Source organism: Diplotaxodon limnothrissa, linkage group LG2 (genome assembly GCF_057381915.1).
Source record: "Diplotaxodon limnothrissa isolate DT_005_m linkage group LG2, D_limnothrissa_male_GT1.1, whole genome shotgun sequence".
NCBI lineage: Eukaryota > Metazoa > Chordata > Actinopteri > Cichliformes > Cichlidae > Diplotaxodon > Diplotaxodon limnothrissa.
This window is the reverse complement of record NC_140597.1, coordinates 9,985,285-9,996,962: the sequence shown is the minus strand read 5'-3', so window position 1 is coordinate 9,996,962 and position 11,678 is coordinate 9,985,285. Positions and strand designations below refer to the sequence as shown.

Genomic DNA, 11,678 nt, shown 5'->3' with positions numbered 1-11,678 from the left:
TCTTCCTCCCAAGTTAACTGCAACCCAAAATAACTAGTGGGGCTATTTACACACTCACAACCAGTGTGGGGTAAAAAGAGCCACCAAAAAACTGTCAGCCACAGATGTGCTAGAAGAGTTAGAAGCTCTACTTATGGAGAAACTTTCTAAGTCTAACAGGGGACAGGAACTCCTGCCCAAGTAACATGATATAAGCCCACATACAGCCCAGCCATAAAGTGAACCAAGTTAAAGACAGCATGGGACCAAATGCATGTAACCAGCCTGCACCCACCTGACATTTCTTCCTCCTGAATTAAATGAATGAAGGGATGAAAGTTAAATGACTACAAACCTAAAGCCACTAGTTCCCACACTGGAGCTCCCTGACACTGTGTGTTAACTGTATTTAGCTTGTATCAACAGTTGTAACAGGCTAAGCCACCTGAGACACTGCATTGAATTTGTTCCTGTCTTACTGGTTTCAGCTGACTGGTTTCAACTCAGATATTCTGCTTTTTCCTTTCAGTAGATCAAAGCAGCTCGTGCTCCTTCTGCTTCCAATTTAGAAGAAGAAGAAGAAGGCGAAGGCTTCAGCGAAGTGGCGTTCATGGTCTCAGTGAACAGTCACGGTCACACACTGCATGTGGTTTTAAAAGCAACATGTCTGTTCACCACAACAATGGAGATGGAGATATTAGTGCAGCTATGGTTTGTTCTTGAACATCAGTTCTGTTTTCCACTTTGATCACTCAGACCAAAAAAGTGTTGTTTTCAGATTCTTTCTTTTAAATCTATAAAGCACCTGTTCATTTTTTTTATTACAATTAGTTTCACATAAATGTTAGTGTTTCCTTTTATGATCTTTTAATGCTTACACTACACTGTACATGAAATCAAACCTAATAATGAGGCAGATAACATTCCTGTTACGATCCAGACTAGTGGTCTTACTGGGGCCGGTGAACAGGACTGTAAGCTTGCCATTGTGCCAGTTAAAGTAAAATCAAAGAGAGGTCAAAGAATAGTGGAAACGTATGCCTTTCTGGACCAAGGGAGTTCAGCATCCTTTTGTACAGCGGGTCTTATGGACAAGCTGAATATTGCTGGGAGGAGGACAAAGATTCTCCTGCGCACCATGGGACAGGAGAAAGTGGTGGACAGTTTCATTGTACCTGAACTTGAAGTTGCTGGATTGGACAGTGACATGTACTGTGATATGCCTAACCTCTTCACTCAGCATAAAATGCCTGTAGATATTGGTAACATCCCAAATCAACAGGACCTGGTTGACTGGCCACATTTGAAGCATGTTCATTTGCCAGAAATTAAGGCCAATGTTGAGCTTTTGATTGGCATGAATATGCCCAGAGCTCTAGAACCTTTGGAGGTCATCCGGAGTGTAGGTGATGGACCCTTTGCCATTAGGACTGTGCTCGGCTGGACTGTGAATGGGCCACTTAATCGAGAATGCTGTGGAAGGCCAGGATGTTTGGCAACAGTTACCGCCAACAGAGTTTCTGCTGTCACACTGGACAAGCTATGGAAACAGCAGTTCAAGATGGATTTTCCTGAGAGCAGCAATGATGAACAGATGGGGCTGTCAAAGGAAGACTTGAAGTTCCTGGAATTGGCCAGCAAGATGGTGACTTTGGGGGATTGGCACTACAGCATTGCCCTGCCACTAAAAGACCGAGACATAAGAATGCCTGACAACTGTGCAATTGAGCAACGAGCCTTAGGTTTGAAGAAAAGGTTCATCAGAGATAAAGACTTTCATAAAGACTACACTGCCTTCATGACAGATCTTATATCTAGAGGATATGCAAAGAGAGTCCCAGTCACAGAATTAGAGCGCCAGAAATGGGGAAGGATTAAACGTAACTTTGTTCCTGGAGATGTGGTCCTTATAGTGGATGATTCTGCACCTCGTGGTTCTTGGCTCATTGGGAGAGTCACCGGAGCTGCACCAGATGAAAGGGGGCTTGTGCGTCAGGTCTGGATTAAGACCCCAACCAGCCATGTGTGCAGACCCATCACAAAGATATGCCTTCTTCAGGAGGCCTCTGACCCATGACTATGACATTTTTGACACAGTGTGACATAACTAACTTTGAATTGACTTTAATGTTATGAGATGTACATCAGACTGACTATATTTAGGCTAAGTGCTGGTAACCTCTGGCCCATGACTGACTGACCATGTGCAGACAGAAGAAAAGAAGAGAAGACATGAGAAAATAACTTTGGTGGACTTTTGAGTATGTTATGTTGTCTCACTGGGTGTCTGTGATATGATGAAGTGTGTGTTGTGAGTTATGGTGTTGGATGTGTAATTATTACTGTAAAAATGTAATAATTAGGGGCCGGAATGTTGTGGATAGGCGTAGCTTTGGGTCACGTGGTGTCAGTAATAGTGATTGCTATATCACCTGTTCACGGCCCGAGGGAAATTTTGTGAATGAGTGGGTGATGGGGGAAGTCGACTTTTGCTGACCGCTCAAGCGTCCCAAGGCGTTCCCAGGCCAGCCGAGAGATATAATCTCTCCAGCGTGTCCTGGGTCTGCCCCGGGGCCTGCTCCCGGTGGGACATGCCTGGAACACCTCACCCAGGAGGCGCCCAGGGGGCATCCTTGTCAGATGCCCGAACCACCTCAGCTGGCTCCTTTCGATGTGGAGCAGCAGCTGCTCTACTCTGAGCCCCTCCCGGACGGCCGAACTTCTCACCCTATCTCTAAGGGAGAGGCCAGCCACCCTTCGGAGGAAGCTCATTTCTGCCGCTTGTATACGCGATCTCGTTCTTTCGGTCACTACCCACAGCTCGTGGCCATAGGTGAGGGTAGGGATTGTAACATTGTAAACATAATACAATTTTACATTATGTTACTGTCAGAGTCGGACGGTGCCCCGACCGGTCGACCTGTGTGTGTGTGTTTTTTTGTTCTCCTCTCTCGCTCCGCTTTTTCTCCGCTGCGATTGTTACCTCCGACCCGTAAGTGCTGCCACTCTGAGCTGCCTAATAAGCCTGGACGCGATCGAGACGGAGAGACGGAAGGGGACACTTCACTGATTCTAGGGAGTTTTGTGGACACACGAGGGGAGACGGGGAGAGGAGCACTGAAGGGACTTGCACTGTGGATAACTGTGGATTGATTTTGGCTTCACTGTAAATAAAGACACTGTTCAACTTAAACGAGAAGTCCGCGTCTAGGTTCGCTAACTCACCACCCTTAACAGCTACAATTTAACATCATGTAAAATTGTAACATCATGTTTACAATGTTACAATTTGTAAATTGTAACATTGTAAACATAATGTTACAATTTTATATGATGTTAAACTGTAACATAATGTAAAATTGTAACATTATGTTTACAATGTTACAATTTGTAAATTGTAACATTGTAAACATAATGTTACAATTTTATATGATGTTAAACTGTAACATAATGTAAAATTGTAACATTATGTTTACAATGTTACAATTTTACATTATGTTAAATTGTAACATAATGCTTAACAGATAATGGTTATCCTCTTTTTATATCATACATCATTGTCTCTGTAGGAGGGTCTGGAGCACCCCCTGCTGAGCCGCTGGGCTCAGTACCTTGCAGGCAGGTCCGACGATGACTTCATCATCTCACCTGAGCTCAAAATTCTGGTGCGTGAAGGCGTCCCTCGGGAGTATCGGCAGAGAGTGTGGCGCTGTTTGGTCCGAGCCAGAACTTTGACAAGCCAAGAGTGCCACACGCAACGCTATCAGCAGGTACAGCTGTAGAGAGAGAGAGTGCTTTATCCGCACCTGAGCACAGGTGGCTCCTCCTTCTTCCTGTTGGGAATGCTGGCGAGCACTCAGTAATCCTGTTCTGTTTCCAGCTGTGTGAGAAGAGTCGGACAGCTCCTAATCCTGCCTCCAGGCAGGTCCAGCTGGACCTTCACCGAACCCTGACGACCAATCAGCACTTCTCCTCGCCGTCCAGCCCCGCCCTCCAGCCCCGCCCTCCAGCAGCTCCGCCGCATCCTTCTGGCCTTCTCCGGGCATAACCCTGCCATTGGCTACTGCCAGGTACTCAACAGGTCAGAACAAAAGTATAAATTTTATATCTGAGTTCTTATGTGGACCCGCCTTCCAGGCAGAACCTCACCTTCCATCAATGTCCACAGGTTAGCGGCCCTCGCTCTGCTGGTCCTCCAAAGTGACGAAGACGCCTTCTGGTGTCTGGTGGCAGTGGTGGAAGCCATCATGCCTCAGGACTACTACACCAAGAATCTGGTGGCCTCTCAGGTCAGCAGACACACTCACCTGCTTGCCTGCTGTGATCTGTTTTAGTGATCAGTGAGGCTGATCTCTGTGAGTCTTTGTGCTCAGGCGGACCAGCGCGTGCTGAAGGACTTCATGGCGGAGAAGCTTCCTCGCCTGGCATCTCACTTTGAGGATCACAACATTGACGTCTCTCTGGTCACCTTCAACTGGTTCCTGGTGGTTTTTGTGGAGAGTCTGCCCAGCGACATCCTGATGCCTCTGTGGGACGCCTTCCTGTATGAGGGTACCAAGGTACCATACACCCGAACACACCATGACAGAAATGCAGACAACACTTGAATGCACCACAGTAGTGTCCATGGAAACAAAAATTATTTTGTTTTCACCTTTAGATGTCTTTATTTACATTTTAGGAGTAATAAGACATTGTTTACTAAGCATGGGGAACTGTCATGTGACATGAAATAGGAGTGGGAAAGCAGATCATTCTAGTAACGACCTCACAGTCTACCACAAGCAGCGTAAATCCAGACGATGAGCGGGACAATGGCTTTGGGCTTGTTTCTGCAATGTGACAAATGCAGCACAGCTTTTACATCGTTTGTCTCAGGAAATAAAATCACAGTTCAGACACAGAAATATATACCACACAGGGATAAATGCTGACAACAGCTTCAGCCACGTAGATCCAACCCAAAAGTTTAATTTAAACTTAAAGCTCAACTACCAAGTAAGTTAATATTATCTGGCAACTGAGGAACCAAGTGGCTTATTGGAAATCGATCAGAGCTGTAATGAGTAAAGGGCCCAACTGCACCACAACTGAAAGAGTAATTTTATGACTCACCTCCTCAAAGTTTCCAATTAATTGTGTGGCGTGAGTGTCCTGTTATGAAATGCGTGTCTGTGCTGCAGGTGATCTTCAGATACACTCTGGCTCTGTTCAAATACAAAGAGGACGACATCCTGAAGATTCACGACAGCGTGGAGATCTGCCAGTACCTACGCTTCTTCACAAAGACCGTCTCCAATGCCAGGTACGCACTCGCCTCCACCCGCCTTAATCTACGAGCTGTTACACTCTCAGAAGTGTAGCGGATGTAGCTGTTGAATCTTTGAGCTTCAAACCCTTTTTACTGAAATTTTGTGAGAAGTTTAAATTTCCCTGATCACAGTAACAACGATTTAAAGATTTTTAAGTATCTGCAGCTCTCGGATACATGTGGTCCAGTCAGTCCAGTATTTCCTGCTCAAACTGCAGTACCTGAAGTATCAAGCAGCATAAAACAGAAACACTCAAGCTGATCAGTTTCCAGTTCCTCTGTGTTGGTGATCGAGTCCTTTCCACCTGCGTGTGTCCATGCAGGAAGCTGACCAGCATCGCCTTCAACGACATGAACCCATTCCCCAGCCGGCTGCTGAGGAACCGGCGAGTGCTCCACCTGGAGCGCCTGCAGGCGGAGCTGCGTGAGCTGGAGGAGCAGCACAAGGAGTTCATCACCGAGAGCGTCGTACGGAAAGACAAAGAGCTCGACGTCATGGTGAGCGAGGACGACGAGGACCTCTGATCACACGGGACGCTTCAGCTGCTCACTTCGAGACGACGATGAGTTTTCCATGAGTTCAAGAGAATTTCACTAAACCGGCTGTTAACTGGTTTCCTTCACACTAAACACAGGATTGTGTCAGGTTCACCATCTCTACTAACACTACAAGGAAACAGAAGCATACAGATTTAACTGCATCACATCTCTGAAACAAGCTTGCAGTAAACAAATGTGTACTGTGTTCACGTGTGTAATAAGTCAGGCTGCAGAAATGTGCAGATGTATTTCAGTGAATTCATTTGGATTAATATGTGATAGCTTATTTATTTCATTGCATCTTTTGCTTTATACCTAAAAATGCGTGACATTTCTAAATGTAGTCACATCCCTATGAAACATGGTTGATTATCAGCTGTAGTCACAGCTGGTGATAAAGTAATTAAATGTCCAGCTATTCAAAAATAGGGCATTCTGCACAATGAGTACTTTTTGGTACTTGAAGTATATTTTGATGCTGATGCTTCAGGGCATTGTGCTGCATTGTCGAAGCTCTCTGGGCTTCCGGTTAGAACGACCTCACAGTGTTTTATTTTGATCTGGTGTAAAGTGCATTGTGCAGAAATGACAGCATGATAGTCACATGATAAAACTGACTTTTCTTTTTTTTAAATTTTACTGGGTGTGCATCTTGTTCAAATGTCTTTTTCAGCATTTGTACATAAATATTCTGTATATAAATATTTGATTTTCATTTATTTTACAGAGTCCTTTATTTTGTTTCACAAATATGACATTCATGTCAAATGACATCTGCAGACTTTATAATGACCAGCAGGGGGCAGTGTATTGCAGTCTATGAGAACATTTACTGAGACCTGTTTCATGCACTAGTTTCATGTCTCATTGAATCCAACATGATGTTGATTTTGTAAATTAAGGTCACATCTTCATCACATCTAATTTCAAAGCACTGATCATTTTTAAAAAAAAATGAATTCCATACCAATTGCAGGAATAAAATAGGAATAAATAACAAACGAGAAATACATACAAAACAAGAGAAAGGCACACATGAGAGAACAGGTCACATGACAGCACAGCATTATCTACCCACAATTTGAACTAAATAACAGATAGCACAGGCAATGAAAACAAACGGAAATCAGAATAAATTTAAAAACTTTTATTGATGTTAACTTGAAGTGCTGAATTAGCCCTGTTGTCAGTTCAAATCACTTCAATCTATAGCGCACTTTAAGGTCTTTAGACCTTAAAAAGTAATACACTGCAAGGTAAGCTTGCAGCATCTTACTTTAAGGTCAACTGTGAAACTTTGTGGAAAGCCTGAGACAAGTTGATGAGTCAGTGAAGCGCACTTCCTTCTGATGACGGCTATACTGAGGTGAGTTTTTAAGCATATCCTGAACTTTATTCATTATTAGACTTCTGACACCTGGCAAATAAACTCTCATGCGATATGAGAACATAACAGCAAAAAGCCAGTAGCTGGTACATGAATGGATAAAAATTGGATCCCTCAGGGAGGCGCCACCACTTGATCTTCTCCACCGTCGTGGTTGGTGTTCTTCGTCGTCGTTGGCCAAGGTTGAGTCGGAGATCCATCACAAGTAGCCGATGTTGAGGGCCAATATTGGTTGATGGTATGACTTTTACGTTCGTGACTAGGCTGAGATGGGGTCTTCGGACTAGCCAGTAGTCGATTTGGGTGTCTCTGCCGCCGCTGGAGTACGTGATGAGGTGTGCCGGCTTCTTTTTGAAGAAGGTGTTGGTCACGGCAAGATCGTGGGCCTCTGCGTAGTCCAGTACCCGGCAACCGTCGTCGTTTCTGGTCCCAAATCCTTGGCCGCCATGGAATCGGTGATATCCGTCTCTCCCCTTGCCTACATGTCCATTTAGGTCGCCGCCTACCGCCACGTGTTCCTCAGGGCTAATTGTTTGCAGGTGGTCGTCGAGGGCGCGCCAGAATTCTGTCTTCTCCTCGTCGGGGCAGTTGGTCTGTGGTGCATAGCAGGAGATAATCCGTAGGACGGTCGGGTCGGCGTCGATCTTCACTGACATGATGCGATCCGATATGCGGGTAACTTCGACCACGTTGTGCCGGAGCTTTATTATTAGACTTCTGACACCTGGCAAATAAACTCTCACGCGATATGAGAACATAACAGCAAAAAGCCAGTAGCTGGTACATGAATGGATAAAAATTGGATCCCTCTTAGATTGAATTGGTTGCCCTCTTATATTACGTTGTTTTGAACCTAACCGCATCCACTGAATTAATGCAGTTTTCAGGACAGTAAAAACAGAGAACTCTGATATACACAATTTCTGATTGCTGATAGTGTTTCTTAATGCAAAATGGGCTTCCATTTAAAATGCAATTGCTTTATGTTCGATCTTTAGTGAAGAAGGGTCATTTTTGATTCTGTGGACAAGGGATGCAAATGGAATGTGAAGGCAACAGGTAGTAGGGTGAATTAGGGTTTCGTGTGGTCTTCAGTGCATGAATTTTATTGCCACTTTATTTCAACTTTTTATTAATGTACTCAAAAGAAAAACAAGAACCACAAAGGAGATTCTTGTGATTCTTGTTTGTGCTATCTGTTTGTGAAAGAAAGCACATTTTACCACATCATACTGTGTTTGCTGCCATTTATTTTACTCGTCCTGCCTGAGTGTCTGGGCTGCGTTTGTCTGTGCACCTTTGTTCTGGCCTTCTGCTGATGGGTTTCACATGCTGGGCTTTCCCTCTTGGTCCACACCCAGCAGCCTGCTGCTGACCACACACAGCCTACAAACTGATCCATCCATGCATCCATCCATGCATGCATGGCCTGGTTATTGTTGAGTTATCACCTCCAGCTCCTTGCTCATAACCAGGTAGATACTGGGCTGGGCCTGATCTCTGAGCTCAATAACAATGACAAAAATGCCAAACACTTTACTCTTCATGGTAAAAAATGTTTATAATACAGTAAAAACTGGATGTAGCCAAAATCAGTGTTTTATATACAGTGTAAGTGAACAACATTGCTACACTGCTGGTGTTTGATTGATAGAGGCTTTCTTTATAAGAACTATGATATCATTTCTTTTGCTGATTAACAGTTTTTATATAATTTTTATATCATATATAGCTTTCAAGAAGCCAAAGATCACTGGACGAAAAGACTACAGACCTGTGGCTCTGACATCTGGTCAGGAAGTCTTTTGAGCGCCTGGTTCTCTCCTATCTTAAGACCCTCACGGCCCCCCTCCTGGACCCCCTGCAGTTTGCATACAGAGCCAACAGGTCTGTAGACGATGCCATCAACATGGCCCTACACTTTGTCCTGCAGAATCTATGCTAGGATCCTGTTTGTGGACTTCAGCTCTACCTTCAACACCATCCTTTCAGACCTTCTTCAAGGATTGCTTTCCCAGATGAATGTGCCTGATCCCATCTGCCGGTGGATCACTGACTTCCTGACGGACAGGAAGCAACCAGTGAGGCTGGGGAAGAATGTCTTGGACTCCCGGACCATCAGCACGAGCTCCCCTCAGGGCTGTGTTCTTTCTTCTATGCCCTTCTCCCTGTACACCAACTGCTGCACCTCCAACCACCAGTCTGTCAAATTAATTAAGCTTGCAGATGACACCACCATTATTGGACTCCTCTCAGACGGGGATAAGTCTGCCTACAGGATGGAGGCTGAACATCTGGTGTCCTGATGCAGCCGCAACAACCAGGTGCTGAATAAGTGTTATTTTCATTTACCACTGGCCCAAGTACATTTTTATTGGCTTGTGAACAAAGCTGTAGTTTTTGTATTTTTAAATATTAACGCAATTTAATTGAGACATTATTTATATTATTTCACTTTCAATGTGAAAAATGCTGTAAAAACGTTGAAAATAATGGTCACCCCTGTTCGCTGCAATGTAAAATAGTACAACTGCTGTCAGCCTTCATTAAGTTGCATCATTTAAACATTTGCATATTTTTATTCAACTTCTGCAGGATGCTTTGATGAAAGACTCCCTTTTCCCAAGTAGAGGCTTTACTAGAGGTCACAGGAACAGCGCTGCTGTTTTGGATGCGGAAAAATGTTGTCTTTCACTCTACCTGAGCTCAGTGTTTCAGTAAGAGCTCCGCCTCATTGTAGCTGACGCTGAAATGTTTGTGTGGGTTGCCATGACAACACCAGAAGTGCATCTGAGATCGTGTCCAAATTCATGGGCTGCATCCTCCTGAGGACTCGGTGTTCTGACAAAACGTCTTACTTTGGCAAAACGTCCTACCGTAAGTAGTTCATGCGTTCTCGGCGGCTCTAGTGACCCTCGAACTCTCGGCTAGCTATCGAGGTGGTGGATAACATACGTCTCCCCCACAAGAGCACGAATCTACAACTTTTCTACTACTGTTTTTACAAGGCGTACACGGTAAAAACATTATGCTGTTATTTGTTAAGCACTTGTGCACCTTGTGAAAAGAAATAAGTGGCTGAGATGGATGTCATATGTGCTATTGATATTATTTTACTCGTTTCTAGTTTTCACGGTGCTCCATGATTGTGAGAGGAATAAAAAAGAATTGTGGACATCAGTACGAAGCATGGATTCTTTTGACCAGAGTAGATACACTGGTCCCTTGAATATACTAATCTTTTTGAGGTGGGTGACTGTTCCTGTGTATTTACAGAAACAATGGTTGTGATAACCTCAGCTGTTTCAGAGGGTGACTGTTCGTTGCTTTGCGCACTTTTAAATCTGTATACAATGGTTTGTTCCCTTTTTGTGTTCTGAGGTTTAAACAAAGATGTACTAGATGTATTATACCGGTCCCTCGAATCTACAAATCTTTTAGATGTGGATGACTGTTCATTTTCATCTGTGTTTACAGAAACACTGGGTGTTGGAACCTCAGTAGTTTCTTTTTGGCTGACAGACTCTGGAGCTGTACAAGAGGAATAAAGAGCTGCAATGCTTTTGTGAACCTGACCTGGGAAGGGAGAGAAATATATTTTTGTTTTGTTTTTGTTTGTCTTCTTGTTTTTTTTTTTGTTTTTTTTTTATTCATATTTTGAATGAACAGAAACGTTAACAAATATACAACTGGAATAATCATACTGTCAGTTCTCTGTCCGTTTCTTAACAACAACCAACAAATAAGGACTAACAGTAACTAAGACAAACAGACAAACAAACAAACAAACAAACAAAAAAAAAACAAAAAAAACCAAAAAAAAAAACCCAGGAGAAACAAAATGATATACCGCCTCCTGGGAAACATCAGCAAAAACAAAAGTAATGGGGGCAAAACACCCAGGTGCCTAAAAACAAAACATAACCTTGACCACTGATGACATTAAGACAATTTCTTCCCTCTACTGACTTTCAAAGTAAAAAAAAAAGAAAAAGAAAAAAAAAGACAACAACAAAAATACCAATGACACATGAAACCCCCCCCCCCCCCCCCCCCCCCAAAAGAACATTTATCATAATATCTAGGAGACATTGTCGATGTACACCAAAAAAGGACCCCAGACCTGCTCAAAAATGTCTTCTCTCCCCTTAATTCTGTACATAACCCGTTCATATGATGCCATCTTAGACATTTGTTCAGTCCATTCCCTGAGAGAACAGGGGCTGGATGACTTCCAGTGCCTAAGTATTATCCTGCATCCAGTTATGAAAGCCAGACGCATCCACAATCTCTGTTTTTTTGAAAGGATAATTTGTCTTCTTGTTTTATTTGATTCCTTGTGGGATTTGGATCCAACAAGTAAAGTATGCATATTATGCACACACACAAACACACATGCAGCTATTACCATTTCTTGTATTCTTGAATAAAGACATTGATCTGACACATTTAAAATGCAGC

General features: G+C 43.5%; 1 protein-coding gene across 1 annotated transcript; it reads left to right on the top strand.

Moving 5' to 3' along the window:
- Positions 1–4,097: 4,097 nt before the first annotated feature.
- On the top strand, positions 4,098–5,815 carry LOC146638212 (TBC1 domain family member 2A-like). The gene is made up of 4 exons (XM_085366861.1): positions 4,098–4,268; positions 4,353–4,538; positions 5,163–5,284; positions 5,614–5,815. The coding sequence occupies exons 1-4, from the start codon at positions 4,098–4,100 to the stop codon at positions 5,813–5,815; spliced, it is 681 nt and encodes a 226-aa protein (XP_085222987.1).
- The last annotated feature ends 5,863 nt before the right edge of the window (positions 5,816–11,678 follow it).

Excerpts from the sequence above, each read along its gene's own strand:
- LOC146638212 (XM_085366861.1), top strand. The coding sequence starts at position 4,098 with ATGTGGACCCGCCTTCCAGGCAGAACCTCACCTTCCATCAATGTCCAC. Across the intron at positions 4,269-4,352 it reads AGAATCTGGTGGCCTCTCAG|GCGGACCAGCGCGTGCTGAA; the intron begins GTCAGCAGACAC and ends CTTTGTGCTCAG. Across the intron at positions 5,285-5,613 it reads AAGACCGTCTCCAATGCCAG|GAAGCTGACCAGCATCGCCT; the intron begins GTACGCACTCGC and ends GTGTCCATGCAG.